General features: G+C 38.1%; 3 protein-coding genes across 7 annotated transcripts; all 3 read right to left on the reverse strand.

Annotated features, from left to right (window-relative positions):
* Nucleotides 1-425: 425 nt before the first annotated feature.
* bpgm (2,3-bisphosphoglycerate mutase) lies at nt 426-4,536 on the reverse strand. 2 transcript variants are annotated; one of them, XM_056416025.1, is made up of 3 exons: nt 3,930-4,536; nt 2,549-3,171; nt 426-2,138 (listed from the first exon to the last, which is right to left on the reverse strand). In XM_056416025.1, exons 1-3 carry the CDS (start codon nt 3,944-3,946, stop codon nt 1,963-1,965), a joined length of 816 nt encoding a protein of 271 aa, XP_056272000.1. In that variant the 5' UTR covers nt 3,947-4,536; the 3' UTR covers nt 426-1,962. The 2 variants fall into 2 exon arrangements, with proteins under 2 accessions (XP_056272000.1, XP_056271999.1); XM_056416024.1 differs by lacking the exon at nt 3,930-4,536 and adding an exon at nt 3,676-3,923.
* A 100-nt stretch (nt 4,537-4,636) lies between these two features.
* On the reverse strand, nt 4,637-7,935 carry LOC130194853 (troponin I, slow skeletal muscle-like). 3 transcript variants are annotated; one of them, XM_056416027.1, is made up of 6 exons: nt 7,450-7,935; nt 7,153-7,343; nt 6,635-6,922; nt 5,850-5,939; nt 5,563-5,733; nt 4,637-5,133 (listed from the first exon to the last, which is right to left on the reverse strand). In XM_056416027.1, exons 3-6 carry the CDS (start codon nt 6,779-6,781, stop codon nt 5,041-5,043), a joined length of 501 nt encoding a protein of 166 aa, XP_056272002.1. In that variant the 5' UTR covers nt 6,782-6,922; nt 7,153-7,343; nt 7,450-7,935; the 3' UTR covers nt 4,637-5,040. The 3 variants fall into 3 exon arrangements, with proteins under 3 accessions (XP_056272002.1, XP_056272003.1, XP_056272001.1); XM_056416028.1 differs by having other exon boundaries at nt 6,635-6,766; nt 6,878-6,922; nt 7,153-7,935; XM_056416026.1 differs by having other exon boundaries at nt 7,153-7,935.
* A 97-nt stretch (nt 7,936-8,032) lies between these two features.
* Nucleotides 8,033-12,749, reverse strand: LOC130194855 (troponin I, slow skeletal muscle-like). Of its 2 annotated transcripts, XM_056416030.1 has the most exons (8): nt 12,586-12,749; nt 11,885-11,959; nt 10,922-11,088; nt 10,715-10,756; nt 10,290-10,421; nt 10,092-10,181; nt 8,740-8,913; nt 8,033-8,634 (listed from the first exon to the last, which is right to left on the reverse strand). In XM_056416030.1, the coding sequence occupies exons 5-8, from the start codon at nt 10,392-10,394 to the stop codon at nt 8,554-8,556; spliced, it is 450 nt and encodes a 149-aa protein (XP_056272005.1). In that variant the 5' UTR covers nt 10,395-10,421; nt 10,715-10,756; nt 10,922-11,088; nt 11,885-11,959; nt 12,586-12,749; the 3' UTR covers nt 8,033-8,553. The 2 variants fall into 2 exon arrangements, with proteins under 2 accessions (XP_056272005.1, XP_056272004.1); XM_056416029.1 differs by lacking the exon at nt 12,586-12,749 and having other exon boundaries at nt 11,885-12,111.
* Between the last annotated feature and the right edge of the window lie 3,269 nt (nt 12,750-16,018).

The raw sequence follows: 16,018 nt of genomic DNA on the forward strand, positions 1-16,018 counted from the left end.
GTAATATCGACCAGGATACATGGCGTCATCGTGCCATATAGATGACACTACGAATAAAGTTAAAGAGCCTTTCCATTGAAGAGCATTTCCATCCAATTAGAGGCTTTCTTCCTGGCTCAGCCCCACTGGTTTGGCCAAATTACAGAAATGTTTGAGAAACGAGGAGCCACTTTTCTGGATGCATCTGTGGTAGCCAAACAGACTCAGTTGTTTATTGTTTCCAGCGGGCTCAAGGCAACCAGAATCCAAATTGCAAGCATATTTTTACTTCTCAAAGAGCATTGTTGCTTGTTCTCTAATTGGTTCCTGTTGCCCCATTAAACAAGTTATAACTAACTTTATCTGACACGCCGTCATGTTGTAAAATGAGTGTCAGGAAGATTGAAAATTGAAAGTGACACAAAGCGCTGAAATAAAAAAGTACGTTTTAGGAAAAGTTAAATTCCCTTTTATTTCATCATGCAGGCTCTCGTATAGTAAGGTGTGAACAGCAGGGAAGGCAATAAATAACCCATGAGATTACACGTGTATCAGTAATTTCTTTTAGTAGCTACAAATGCATCATCGTAACTTATCTCTTATCTCCTCTCCACATACAGCAGTAACATCAAATTACAAGTAAATACAGGACATGTGCAGACTCAAAAAGTGGTTTGTAACATTTTCACACATGTCATTAACAATTTCGTAATGGTATTTTTAACATTCACAGTTGTTGCTACGAATTGGGAAGGGGATTCATTTTTTTTTGTTCATGTAAAAACTCAAAACCCAAAAGCATAAAGCAGTTATCACCAAATTGCCACAGTGTTTTCAACTCAACCGTTGTTGCGTCACAGTTAATGTGCTGTAGAAACCTCACGATAAAAGTAGGCTCTTTAATTAATAGTACGAGTTACTGTGACAGCAGTTGAGTAGATTATATGAGTTTGCATATTTACAGCTTTTCTGTGGCTCAGTTTTACCCCATTCTTGGAAATGAATAGCCTGGCAATCAATTTATAAGAGGTAAGAGTTGTTAATGGAGTGCTTTCATAGAAATGAAAAATAATTTAAAAAATCACAAGACCCGTTTGCTTTTATAAAAAGTAAGTAGTTAATACGGAAGGCACATGTTTAAATGCTAGGGAATTCTTTTAACCCTTGTGTTGCCTTAGGGTCATTTTGACCCGAATCAATATTACACCCTCCCCCCGCCTATGGGTCATTTTGACCCGATTCAATGTTTCACCCTCCTGTTACCTTTATATTTACTAACATATTTTACCCTTTGGGTTCAATTTGACGCCAGCAATTAAAACCTCCAGAAAATTATTAGAATTAATATTGTTTTCCAAGTTTAAGTGTGAGGCACTTTATGTTTGTTTGTTGACTACCGAAAGAACACCGACATTAAACATTGAATGGGGTCAAATTAATCCTAAAGCGGGGGGAGGGTGTAATATTGGTTCGGGTCAAAATGATCCTAAGGCAACACAAGGGTTAAAGCTCATCAATGTACCAGAAAAGTATCTTTTAGAAAGGAGCTTTTTTTCTCTTCTTCTTCCTTAATGTGATATATTTGACGATTTTTTCAGATTCACCAAATTACAAGTAATCTGCAAGGTGGAGTCAAAAGGTAAATAAATAATGCACCACTTTTGAGTCCCCCCACGTGGTAACATTTAGCTTAAACACCAGTGATTACACAAGATACAACTCAAGACAGCGCTGAAACAATTACAGTGCAGTACTTGCTCCTGTTGGACCCGTCGGACCCATGACACGTTCTGTATCCAGGTCAGGCCACGACTTCACATACAGTAACTTCACACCTGACATTAGAATCTTATGAACAATGTGCTGATGTGATTATAAGATGTCATGTATTATTATGATTGTTTGAGTCTTTTCAAGAGTTTTCACTGTACCGGTACCTAATAAAAGTGCACACAGGCAACCAGAACAGACAGTTAAGAGAGTTCAAGTTGACGGTTTGGCTTTCCCCTGGTCCTCCACCTTTTTAATTGCCGCCTGAATCTTCGCCTGATCTCCCAAGAGCTGTCGAGGTTTCACAGGCTTGAGGTTTTCATCCAGCTCAAGCAGCACAGGTGTCCCTGTGGGTAAAGTCACACGGGCAATATCCTCATCCGATATACCTGTTGAAATAAGGACATTTATATTCAGATAAACACGGAAAAAACGAGCCACAACCAGGCTTGATTACAAACATACATGAACGCTGTAACGAAAGCTTGTTGATAGATGTTCCAAAACATGAAGTAATAGTACATGCGTGTTAAATTAAGGGGTGTCCTCTGGCACAAGAAGCATCCAAAGCTTACGAGTGCGATGAAAGGTCAGCATGGACATCATAGCCATCGGCGAATGTAATATAAACTCACTGGCCTTTTTACACAAGTTCAACTTTCCATTTGTGGAACTGAAATATGTCCTTCACAATTCAATGGCTGAAGACTAGAAACAGCAGCCTGAATGCTTTTACCGCACAAACACAGAAGCCGAGAGAGCACCGTTTAGAACAGCTCGGCTCAGTTCAGTCGCATACCTTCCAGGTGTTTCAGCAGAGCTCTGCAGCTGTTTCCATGACCAGAAATCAGCACAGTCCTGCCTTTCCTTATCTCTGGCACCACGGTGCTGTTCCAATACGGCAGCATTCTGTCCAGCACCTCCTTCAGGCTCTCTGCTCGGGGAAGGTTCTCTTTTGGCACGTCGCAAGTGGTGTATCTGCGGTCATTGTAGATTTCCAGGAAGTGAGGGTGGGATTCATCAATCGGAGGTGGAGTGATCGCGTAGCTCCTTCTCCACAACTTCACCTTTTCCTCTCCGTGTTGCAGAGCCATATCGGCCCGGTTCAGGCCAATCAGGGAACCATAGTGGCGCTCGTTCAGTCTCCAGGACTTGACCACGGGGACCCACTCCTGCCCCATGGCCTCCAGCACCAGCCATGCTGTGTGGATGGAGCGGCTGAGTAAGGAGGTGAATACTAAGTCGAACTTGTAGCCCTGCTCCTTTAGGAGTCTTCCACAGTCCTGGGCCTCCTTCACCCCATCCTCGCTCAGCTTCTGGTCAACCCAGCTGCAGAAACGGTTCTCTTTGTTCCAGGCCCCCTCGCCATGCCTCAGAAGAAAGAGTGTGTACTTGGACATCCGAAGCACCAACAGCAGAAACCTGCACACATTCAGCAGAAATTAACTAAACAGTTGTAGAGTTAGTGCAAAACCAGGGGCATTATAGGAATGAATTATCATTATTTTACAGTTTTCAGTGTATTATCTCACTTAGTCACAGATCAGTGTATCTGATTTGAGATCAGGAGCAGATAGTGCCAGCGAAAGGTCAGAGGTCGTCGAGTCACAGCTAAAGGCAGATACCGTTAGGAGATAGATATAGCGTTACAGCGGTTAGCTAACGCTAACTTTATTCTTAGGCTGGATACAGGACAATTATAGATATCGCCTGCAGAATAACTATGCGAACATTTCATTGGATGGCGCTGCACTGCTTGTCTGCCAGCCTGAAAGGATGGATGGACGCGTTTCTAGAGTATACCGTTTATATTATGGCCGCGCTCAGGCCCAGGTAGATACAAGTCTAACGTTAAAAAGACATAACTACAGGCATGTGGCAAAGTCGTGCCAAAATAATCAGAATATTGTACAAATGTCGTCTTACCCCGTGTGTGTTTGAAATCCGGCCTCAAAGTAGCTGGAACAGTCGTAAATGTGCGGCCATGAAACTGTTTCAGCAGTTGTTACCCTGAACGTTGACGAATGACAAACCATTTCTCCAATCAGATGGGCGGATATAAAAAGTGGGCGGTACCTTTGTCAAATGTTATGCCCATATTAGGAGAGGTAGTGACGTAGAGGCACGTTCCCTCCTAAAGAGAGAAGGAGGGTGATGAAGGGGCGTGACGGTGCACTAACCGTTGCTTCTTGAACATGGGTGTGTTGAGGAGGTTCAGTCCGGTAGCGACCGTTAGCTGTTGTGTTGATGGGCTTTGTGGTGCCTGTAGGTCAGGAGAATGGCTGCAATTTGTTTTCAGGCGGAAGGACGGACAGTTGAACTTAACCTCGATCTATTACCAGCCTGTTGATGCAGGTGCGTTAAGGGACTGGGGAAAATGTCCGCGATAAAAGTTAGAATACAGAGTTCAATACATTTAGCTTAGCTGATTGCTGAATTATTTATTGAATTATTTTATTTGGCCTGTGACAAATAAAATACATAATAAATTCACGCTAACGGTGCATTAAAAAGTTAGGATCAAACCAAAAAGTAAATGCAGGGAATATATTTTTGAGACTGTCAAGTGCCACACGTGATTATTTTATTTCCCTGCACTCTCTCTCTCTCTCTCTCAATATATATGTATATATCTTCAACCTTTTTTAGGAAACCATTTGAGAATTTGTGAATGGGTGTTTAATTATTCAAGTATACCTGTCAACCATCAGATGCATGCTTAAATCATAAAACATGCAATATTGTTATAAAACAGACCCAATATTTTATTTTAAACATTTGTCCACAATCATTTTTGATACACCTTCTTCTGCTTCTTCTCATAATGTCTAAGCCACATTCATTTTCAAGGCTGCTCACCATAATCTAACTCAATGAACACTTGAACCCAATATCCATTTTTTATTTTCTCATAAACACAAGTATACACAGAAATGTTCTTCTCTGTGTTTTACGTTGTTATATAAGGCCATGGTTCAAAAGACACTTACATTACTACAGGAGACCTGAACAGCCAAAACTGGAGCTGAGTTCATGAATTCATATAGATGCTAAAACTACAAAGGCGATATAGTGCTTATCGCTAAGTGCTAAAAACATAGTATTTTCATACATTATGTAAAAATCGATATATGTATTGAATGAATTATTAGATATTATTCAAAATTAAACTCTTTCACTATTGACTTGATCTTTACTTGGCTCGCTTGCATTATTAAGTAAACAGCAGTCACATGTTTCACTGGTTCCACCTGCAGCAAATATCTTTCACAAAGAATTCTGCCACAACATCTACACCGCGGCATCAAACAGCTTCTTCCTGCCCTCCATGCCGGACTTGGACATGGTGTCCACGTTCTTACGCCAATCGGTCACTTCCTCTTTCTGTGGGGTGAAGAGATAACCATTTAGAATCAGCTCAGTCCGACTAAAACACGACTCAAACTCCGTCCACCTGCATTTAGAAAATATATAGAATTAAAACCTTTTCTCGGTTTTATTGTCTACTTTCTACCGCAAAACATCAGCAGTTTTTCTGTGTGTCAAATGCATGGTCATCAAAGTTCAGATGATACCTGCAATCTTGTTTGCAAACAATGTGTCATGAGGAAAAGGTATTCTGTTGAACCTAAACTACCAAATCTTCCTGTTCAGACTCTAACTGTAACTTATTTCATGTGTTTTTAATTGTTTTTGTGTGTCTAATGCCCACTGGACTGGAAAGCAACACTTAGTGAGCGTACTATTCTTGTTGGATGAAGTTAAGTGAATTGAAGTGGCGCCACATCATGTTGCGTGTTAGTTCAACTTTACCTTTTCCTCCTCTTTCTTCACAGTCTTCAGGTTGGCCTTGAAGTCCACGGACTCTTTGACCTTGGCGCCCAGCAGAGCTCCCAACATGGCGTCAGCAGACACCCTCACCCTCTTCAGAGCCGGCCTCTTCTTGCCCTTCAGCTCAATGATCTTCTGAGACAGGTCCTTTATCTTTTTTTTTCAACACAAATGACAAACGCTGCACCCTCAGAAAAACATCCAAATCCAAATGAATATTGTTGAAATAAAAGGAGAAATCAAAACCGTTCTTCACAAATACTGCTTACCTCGGTACTATTTTTCTTCACTTTAGAATCAACGTCATACCGCTCTTCATCAACCCCGTCAATTTTCTGGGCCAGCTCTTTGCAAATTTTCTGTGGACACAAACGCCTTTAATTTATTCAACTTCTTTAAACCCACAATTGGGTTGAAGGGTTTTGAAACAACATAGAATACCACTCTTCACAGATCTCTACTCCAGTCCACTATGATGGCCCGAAAAACGTTAAATAAAGCGTGGGATACTGGAAAAGAGTTGTGCCATGTCGTTTTGATGGTCTTGCACTTTAACTGGTCTCCACCTCAGTGTGTGCGCTCTCAAAGTAAGCACATTGTTTTTTAACGATACCATAATATGAATTTATATAAATACATGCAGAAGTTGTTGTATAATTTGTACGATGTGCAGAGGAATCCAAGGACTTTGCTGTTTCCATTAAAACTGTTGCCACTGTGGTCGGTGGACTCAGACTGTTCTTGGCAGGAAGCCTTGCTGCTGAGGTTTTTAAATGTCATTTTTGAGGATTTGAGCACCACACAATAAATTACATTCAACTTAATTGTATTTAGGTGGCGGCAGAAGTCTAAGTGACATATATCTCAAAAGCAAAAGTAATTGTTTGCGGCTGGATCCCATTAGGTGTAGGTGTAGTTATGTAATTTAATGAAGAACCTCTTTAGAGCCAAATTACATGTAATACAAACTCCTTGTGTGGATTGACATGCTTTATAATTAAAGTACATTTAGAAGGAGAAAGCGAGTGTGTAATGATTACAATATTAAATGTACCTGTAGATCCTGCAAAGACATGCTTGACAGTTGGAGGACAGGGACTCTCTCAGAGAGGGTTCTCTCTCGCTCCTCTTTTCTTTCCTGCTTCTCATTGTCCACCATAATCACGGCCTTCTTCATCAGTTTGGTCTGGTGCACGTACATGGACAGAGTTACGCCCCAGACAACCAGACAATGAACGGTTTACACCTGGAGATGTGTCGGGCATTACTATCCAACAGGCGGTTACACAGAATATACCTTCAAGAAAAGTCTGCGGGATGCAGAGATCTTTGGCTTTGGTTTCTGGGAAAGAAAATGTCAGATTTCTGGTTTTAACTTTTAAAATATCAGTACACAGGGAATTACCCAGTGTTGGTTCTTCTGGACTGTGTTACACATTTATCATGGTATATACAACAATTTATAATGCTTATTATAAAAACGTTACATTAAAATATAATATAAATATACTTCAACAAACATTAAAGTGCAATTTTCTGTCCCACAACTGATGCAATGAATTAATAACTCACCGAAGCCCTGTCCAGTTAGGAAGTTGGTGTCCACATTTCAAGAAGAGAAGGAGAAAAGGTGCATTTGTTACATTTGTTGTATGTCTTGTCGTAAGTTGGTGTGGTGTATTATGAGAGGTAAATGAGACGCGAGTGCTTACCCTTCAGACATGGTTGCAGCTTTATGTGTCTCCTCCTGTTATAATATATATCTTTAACACAAAGAATACAAAAGAAAACTATCATTTCTTGTCATTCTTTTTTTTATAGAGAAGAATCCCAGTTAATTTACTGTGGTAAAAAATCAAAATGCATCACTTCTGATTAAGAAATCCTCTACAGCATGGGGTGCAGTTCCACACCAAGAGGACACGAACATTGTGTGACATTGTCGAAAAGGTCAAACCAACAACGAAGCCTAAAATACTCATAATTGTCAGACAAGTAATCAAATTATAACAGAAATGAACAGAATGCATGTTCAGAGGAAAACAAAAGCCTTCCTTGCTTTTTAATCCCGATACATTTGGAGTAGCATCAGTTCTCTCAATTCATAGCAAGAGTATTGCATCAAAAAGCTCATCAACATAAAACTCCTTACCCTATTCAGCAGGTGACAAATACTCACAGGCGTCTTTTTCTGAGACGGGAAGGGCAGAAAGGAGGTAGATATATAGAATCCAGCGCTCATGTGAGTGGCTCACTAAAATAGACTCTCTGTCCTTACCATTCTTGCACATTGCACGAGTCTGAGGTGTGAAATCTTAGAATCCACGTGTGATGCTTCTTCACTTAATCTCTTGGAGGGCGCTTTCATCCAATTTACATGTGAAATAAAACTGGATCCTACATAAAATGCAAAGTGATTAATAGATCACACAGTGGAGGAAAACAACAGCAGGAATGTTCTATTTTTATTGAGATGAAATCGTTGTTTTTTATGTTTGTATCAGTACAAACATGACACAATCTTCACTGCAAGGACCTGAACTCAGAGTGCAATCATGCTGTTTAATTGTTAAAAGCTAGATGGCATTGTATCACAGCAGATACATATTTACGAGGGACAAACAATGTGTGTCCACAGTCCTCTCCACACGTGTCAGAGCGGTGGTTTGAAAGTGTTCTGCTGCCACCACAAGGCTGCACAGGAGACCTGCAAACAGTCACTGTTACAAAGATGAAAGATGCATTGCAATCAGAATAAGTGTACGAATATGTTGAACCTAATTTAAAGACCACAAACAATATCTGTTTCTTTTTATTTTATTTCTGTAAGATTATAACAAGCAAGATCATCCTGTTTAAAAATGTGTTTGTCCCACCTGAAATTCACAACTTGATATAATAGAGGTAAGACAGTAAGTCATGTTAAGATGTCCTCATGAGAAGATGATCTCTTAATCAAAAGTACGTGTTTCTTTAGGCGTCGAACAGCTTCTTCCTGCCCTCCATGCCAGACATGGCCTCCACGTTCTTACGCCAGTCGGTGACTTCCTCTTTCTGGTAGAAACATAACACGGACAGACACGATTACGCACGTCATTTCAACCAGAAATAGCCTCGAGCTGAAGGTTTCTGAGGCGCTGAAGCGAAGGCCCGGTTTACCTTTTCCTCTTCCTTCTTCACTGTTTTGAGGTTGGCCTTGAAGTCGATGGACTCCTTGTGTTTGGAGCCCAGCAGAACCCTCAGCATGGCCTCAGCGGAGATCTTCACTCTCTTCAAGGTCGGCTTCTTGAACTTACTCTGGATCTCAATGATCTTCAGGTTCATGTTGTTTATCTGGACGGGGATTGTATTTATAGAAAGGATTTTGCTGTTGCCCTTTTTTTTAAACACCATATTACCCCTCACTGCAATGTATTCATTTACATAAACACAATAGAGTGAGAAGCTCCCAAGAATCTGAGATGTGTCCCCACCAGTACACTTATTTATGGATTTATGAACACTGGGAAGGATTTTCAAGATACAGTATCTACTTCTAATAAATCCATAATAAAGAGCTGAAGGTTTACTATTACTCTTGTAATTTTATTTTTTTTAATTTACATGTATACGGTTCATATTTCAGGAGCTTTTAACCAAAGCATGCAGTCTTCCTCAGCTAACAGAGATGTATCAAGCGAGAGTTAAAAGTGCTAGAAAAAATACTAATAAGAGAAACTTTATTTACTTTTAGAATACTGAAATGTAGCTTTTATTTTTTGCACTTTTTCTTTTCTTTTTGAAAGACTTTTACTCTTTTTAGTTGTTATGTTTCACTCAGGATTTTTGCTTTTTTTTAAGAGTTATTTTCACACAACATGGAACTATCATGCACTTATTTATTTTTATATTTATTTTGGACATGAAACCGTTTCATATTAAATAATTACATATTTCACACTGAAACTAATATTATTAAAATAAATACACATCTTAACAATTACTGGAGAATATAAATATACACATGCAAAAGGAAAATAAATGTAGATGCTACTTTTACAAAATATTTGATAATCTGTGGTTAGCAAGGACTGATTTCTCAATACAAAATATGTAATATATAGTCAACCTCAATTTATTATTGATCCTAAAGTTGAATATAAATGACCCTGCCTGTAACCATATAATGTCAGTCCATAATTTACTGTTATGTTTCAGAAAGTTGGATGAAGTGACTCTTGACATATAAAATGCCGTGGAAGATAACGATGGAGCCGGTTTAGTCAAATCACAAATTTAGAATTTCATCCCAGATTTCTGTTGATTTGAGTTCCACCAAATATGTGGGTCCCTGATTGGTGCATCAGACTTTAACATTATGATTCTGCTATGTCCTCATATCGCCGCTTGGGGGCAGTGTTTGTTCACATTCAGCTGTTTTGTCTTGTAAACACATTGGATGCAGTAAACCACCCAGAAAAATACATGTCCACATGCATCACTTTATATTATTAATATGTTGAGCAGCTCACCTCTTTGTCGTTTTTGGACACCTTGAGGCCGATATCATACCACTCCTCATCTACAGCGTCAATCTTGAGATGCAAATCTTTACAAAGATCCTGTGTAAAGGAGATTTGTTAAGTATCTTGTAAAAATCTGAATATTTTAGTAATATAGAAATAAATGTATTAGTGAGTGAACTGGAAGATGTGGATAAAGTTAACTACCAGAAGGTCTTGTAAAGACAGCCCAGACAGACTTAGAGGAGGAACTCGTTCTTCCAGAGAAGTTTCTCTCTCCTTCACTTTCTGCTCCTTCTCCTCCTGCAGCATCTCAGCAGCGACTGTCAAAAGTCGAATCTAAAAAAAGTATTAAAATTATATATTTTTTCACATAAAAATGTATCGGCTCACTAGACAGCAAAAGTTCAAATAAATACAAGAATGTTCAATAAATGTGCATGAAACTTGACCATAAGTAATACACATCCTTTAAGAATATGTATTTAAGAATAGTAATACTGTATATATCGTGTATTTCTTAACACACATTACAACCATTATCCGAGGTTCAAAGAGAAGACATGAACTCTAACATCTAATTCTTCATAAAAAATATACTTTAAAAACATCACAAATATAGGAAAACTTACCTTCAACCCCAGCCTCCGAGAGGAGGAGATCTTTGATTTTTTCTATAATTCACAGATAAAAAACATGTAATACTCTCCATATATGTTATATATAAACCACACATTTGCATATATTGTCTTTTAAATTGCATTATTAGATAAATAGATCTAGAAACTGATACAACTGTAAAATAGCTTATTTCTAGATGTTCTATGATTGATACTCACAGATCTGTTGGAGCATTAACAAGAGAGAGAAAAAATACGTCAACATATTTACATCATAAGAATCCATACATAGTTTTACAGTATACTTTGAAGCTGTCAATGAACACTGTAAAACAACCCAGAAGCGATTATACTCACTGATCAGCCATGATTGTTTTAATCCGGCACTAGAATTGGAAAAAATAAAAGATCATTAAAAGTCTCTTTTCTGTGGAGTTTGAATGCACTTACATGCAACCAGAGTGAATTCAGCTTTTAACACCTGTTCAGTGGAGCTGGACCCTTAAGAGCGATGACCTCTTTAACCTCCGGGGTCAACGTAGTTCACCCACTCCCAACATTCATTGGCCCATTAAAGCTGAACAAAGTTATTTCTTGTTCACGCGTGTGTCGCCCTCGTACAGTTTTAAGGCCGATTTGAATATTTTTGTAATTTTGTTGTGTCGTAATTCACATTTTGCATTCATTGCATTTCATTTTGTTTCCTTTATTGTGGTCAACATTTGTCGCTGACAGCACATATCAGGTTTTTTTTCTCACATTTTCCTCATTCAAATGTAATATTATAACAAATGCAAATACATATTACAGTGCAGACTTTGGTTTGCTGTTTCGTATTCATGCATATTTCAAGAATACATCTTTAAAAATGACTGTGACTATAAAAGTACTGTGTCATTAGCAAAGTTTCATTTCATAACTCACAAGAGTCTCTGCATAGGTGACACCGAAATCAATGCCCAGATAATCCACAGGCATGTACACTGCCAATGTTAAATTTGCTGTTCATCTTATTCACAAGGATGTTCTAAATAAAGTGACGATAAGACACTAGTAAGTGCTTTAAATGCTTTAAATGCTGAACAATGCATCCTTATTCTCATATTAAGATCAACGTCTCTACATGCCACCACATCGAGTTCACGGTCATCCACAAAGACCAGAATAAAAGCGACTCTGTACCTTATTGAGGCCGAACAGCTCCTTGAGCCTCCAAACTGAAGAAAAGTGTGCGTGAGGGAGGCAGCAATCGACGTTCTGAGACGGAAAAATCTATCAGATTTATAGCGGCAGTGCGAGTGTGAATGGCTCACTAAAATAGACTCCTGTCTGTCCCCCAACAGTGACATTTACTGTTGCATATAGCATCCCCACAATAACATGCGGGAAAGGAGGTAATAAAACTTCATCGATGGGGCCAAACATTTGTGTTCCTTCTGTTATCTTGACAACACCTGTTGGGCGGAATTGACAGTGAGAATTTGAAGAGCCGTTCCTCACTGACCCACTTCATCCAACCTCCACCAGTCGGGTGGAGGTTGGATGAAGTTGTTAAGGAGTTCAACAGAAGGAAAAAATTAACCTAGAGTGAAATTTTTGTTATTTTCCTTTATTAATAGAACCAACAGCACAGTTCAAGTTATGGTCTACGCCTAAGATCTATAGGCATCTAATTTGTTTTAACCCCAAAATCACATACTGTGGCTACATCAACTGTAGGACACTGCTTTGTTCATCAACAAAATAAAGATTAAAATATTGAAAATTAATTAAATGATTTGTTGAGAACTTGAGTTTTGTCTCCTTGCATTAATTCAAATAGACTCTTCTTTTTTTTACCACATCATCACAAGAAATAAGAAGCCTTTCCATTCGATGCTCACCTTGCTGTTCCTTGTTATCGCCTCTCTTTTGCATGCGTGTGATCATGACTCACTTTTATAGCCCGATCACACATTGTTACAGGACCACCTTGGAGGTGAGAACAAAGCCAAATGTTACTCAGGTTTTATTGAGTGGCAGAGGAACAGAGACAGGTGCTTGTCAGGACTTGATGGTTTGTAAACTGAGCCCGCCGGAGTTCATTCGGCTCAAAGAGCGACGGCTCATGCCATCAACGTAAAGATTGGTAGGCAGCAAGCAATTAAACAAGAATAGTAAAGCATAAACCTCGGGTCAACTACTATTTTTAGATTGCTCTTTGCAGAACTTGCTTTCAAAGAGTATAGTCAAGGTACGGGTAAGAAAAAGAAAGAAAAAATACATAGCAGCAGAGGCTGGGATATTCTGTTAGTGCCTCTCTGATGGGTCAAGAATGCTGCAGCCTATATTTCCCATAATACATCCAACAGCATCTTCTTGTTATGCTGCCTTCACACAACATGGGAAAAAACGGGTCCTGTCATTCTGACTCTGGAGTGTTGATGCTAGATTTCCTCCAATGCTATGCTTGTAATCACTTCATTGGCATGAATAAACTACTTGTGTGTCTTGTGTATTTATATCAGCTCTTTAACCCTCCTGTTACCTTCGGGTCAATTTGACCCCATTCAATGTTTAATGTCGGTGTTCCTTCGGGTCAATTTGACCCCAGGCTGTTTTTCACTGTGTCAAACATATGTAGAAAATTAGAATATTGTGATAAAGTTCTTTATTTTCTGTAATGCAATAAAAACAAAATGTCATGCATTCTGGATCATTACAAATCAACTGAAATATTGCAATATTATTTTAATATTGCTGATTATGGTTACAGCTTAAGAAAACTCTAAAATCCTATCTCATAAAATTTTAATATTTCCTCAGACCAAGTAAAAAAAAAGATTTATAACAGCTGAGTGTTTGTCAAGGCTCAGGAAACCCTTGCAGGTGTTTGAGTTAATTAGACAATTCAAGTGATTTGTTTAATACCCTACTAGTATACTTTTCATGATATTCTAATATTTAGAGATAGGATATTTGAGTTTTCTTAAACTGTAAGCCATAATCAGCAATAAATCAGAATAAAAGGCTTGCAATATTTCAGTTTTGATCCAGAATGCATGACATTTAATTGCTATTCTAATTTTCTGAGACAGTCCTGTATAAGAAATATCAACTTTTTTATATATTTAAAGGGCTATTTAGGTAGTCAACAAACAAACATAAAGTACCTCACACTTAAACTTGGAAAACAATATTAATTTTAATAATTTTCTGGAGGTTTTAATTGCTGGGGTCAAATTGACCCCAAGGGTAAAATATGTCAGTAAATATAAAGGTAACAGGAGGGTTAAACATTGAATGGGGTCAAATTGACCCTAAGGTAACAGGAGGGTTAAACAAGTGAAAACAGATACAACACCGTCTCTCGTTTAAATGTGCTGCATTTATTGTGTTTGCATTAATGTAGCATTATATTTAGATTTAACTGCTATGGCTTTGCAGCCATTTAAACAATTTAATTAACATAGCTTACACGATTTTATTTCTTTTCACTAAGTGGAAGATATTGTGGCTATCAGAAATTACAGAAATCTGCGACTCCCCAGCCGACGAACAATATGTGACCGTGAACTCAGCATTTAGACCTCTGCCTGGTGAACTCCCTCATCTTTAAAACTTTGCACCTCCTGTCACCAAAACCCAACGCAAGATAACCCCGATGACATCATCATGGGATGATTTATAACATTTGACATGATGTCATTATGTCACTGTGTGATAGTAGTTAACTGACTTTTATGTGCATATGGAGCATTTCACAAAGATGTTCCACTGAAGTCTGACTGGCAGCTCGTGCTGAGACCTGCACATAGCTGACGGTCCTGCATGGACACAGCAGACAGCTGAAGGGAAGAGACTCTCTCACTCAAAGTGTTTTCTTTCTCCAGCTTCTTCTCCTGCAACATCACAGCTGACATGTTCAGCAGCTTGGTCTGAATTGAATAAAACGGAATGATTCACTTTTGGGGCACAGATCACCTTTATTTTGTGAACTTGTGGATCGTGTCATAACCGGTTTTTTTTTGCAGGTAAGTTGGAGTTAAGACATTGAGGGCCCGTCTGCGAGATACACAGATCTTTTTTCTACAAAAATACATTATATATGTTTTTTAAGTGTACATTTTTCTGGTGCTATCCAGCACTATTTACATAGTAAAAACTTACCTGTCTGTACTAGACATTATGATATTAAAAAGGAAAATAAATAAGATGAGAACATGATAACATTTTATATTTTACAGATACTGATTTACAACAAAATCTAAACTTACCCCCCAGACATGATTAGCTTGTGTCTATAAATTAAGATAATTAATTATTATTCAATACTAAAGTCCCAAAAAATAATATATATATATACATATTTTTCTATATATGTATGTATACATATATATATATATATATCAACTTACCTGTCTGTATATATCTGTATATATATATATATATATGTATATTAACATAATGTTCAAGATGTATTCTAAAAAAAGATAACATTTAACCAGTGTTTGTTTCTGCTACTTCCCATATTGTTTATTGGCCACTTGTTGAACAAGTTATCAAGACCTTAGTAAGTCAATACACCAATATTAATCTTTTAAAATAGCAAATTATCATCTAGTCTGAGTGCTGCAGATTATTTGATTGATATTCATTTTTTAATTCCCAGTTAGAGTCAATCCAATTAACAGGACAGACACAAAAAAGAACCAAATAAGACAAATAAATACAACAAAATGCAAGCGGATCACCTTTTTAGCATTTGTTAAAATTATTAAAATGAGAAAGTTCACTAAAGTGCACATGATAATTACTTGATGAGTGATGGATGGTGAACAAAATGTGTCTTTACATTAAATCTATATTTCAACAAGTCGACGTAATTGTCTTGTTTTGTTCTCTTTGAGATACGACTTTATTTAATATTGTACAGTAAATGTGCAAGCTAATGTTTTCCATCACCTTTAAACGGCTCCTGGACAAACTTATAAAATGTAATGGCTCCTATCGCCTTCTGTGAGTGGACAACTAAAATAGCCTCCTCTGTCCTGACAGCGAGTATACTGTACTTTATATCGCTGCACTCCTACACCCCAACCCCACCCCCCTTCCACCAAACTACCACTGCTCAACACTAGAAAAGCAATATATCCAATAACACGATTTGCTCTGTTATCAGAAATAAAACATTCAATTGGGAAATCTGAACAAACCAAAGAAACTGGGCAGTGACATGTTTCCGGTTCTTTAATCAGCATCACAGGTTTTACAGACATCTGCATGACACAAATTAAATGACAAATTCATCAGGAGTCTCAGACTGTCATGGGTTCT

Source organism: Pseudoliparis swirei, chromosome 6 (genome assembly GCF_029220125.1).
Source record: "Pseudoliparis swirei isolate HS2019 ecotype Mariana Trench chromosome 6, NWPU_hadal_v1, whole genome shotgun sequence".
NCBI lineage: Eukaryota > Metazoa > Chordata > Actinopteri > Perciformes > Liparidae > Pseudoliparis > Pseudoliparis swirei.

Bases quoted from the DNA above. Each gene is read 5' to 3' on its own strand.
- bpgm (XM_056416024.1), bottom strand. From the start codon at position 3,785: ATGGTTTGTCATTCGTCAACGTTCAGGGTAACAACTGCTGAAACAGTT. The intron at 3,172-3,675 runs GTAAGACGACAT...GAATGTGTGCAG, and splicing joins GGATTTCAAACACACACGGG to GTTTCTGCTGTTGGTGCTTC. The intron at 2,139-2,548 runs GTATGCGACTGA...TTATTTCAACAG, and splicing joins TCTGCTGAAACACCTGGAAG to GTATATCGGATGAGGATATT.
- LOC130194855 (XM_056416030.1), bottom strand. From the start codon at position 10,394: ATGCTGCAGGAGGAGAAGGAGCAGAAAGTGAAGGAGAGAGAAACTTCT. The intron at 10,182-10,289 runs GTAGTTAACTTT...TCCTTTACACAG, and splicing joins TGTCTTTACAAGACCTTCTG to GATCTTTGTAAAGATTTGCA. The intron at 8,635-8,739 runs GTAAACCGGGCC...TGTTTCTACCAG, and splicing joins TGAAGAAGGAAGAGGAAAAG to AAAGAGGAAGTCACCGACTG.
- LOC130194853 (XM_056416027.1), bottom strand. From the start codon at position 6,781: ATGTACGTGCACCAGACCAAACTGATGAAGAAGGCCGTGATTATGGTG. The intron at 5,940-6,634 runs GTACATTTAATA...TTGTGTCCACAG, and splicing joins TGTCTTTGCAGGATCTACAG to AAAATTTGCAAAGAGCTGGC. The intron at 5,734-5,849 runs GTAAGCAGTATT...TGAAAAAAAAAG, and splicing joins TGAAGAAAAATAGTACCGAG to ATAAAGGACCTGTCTCAGAA.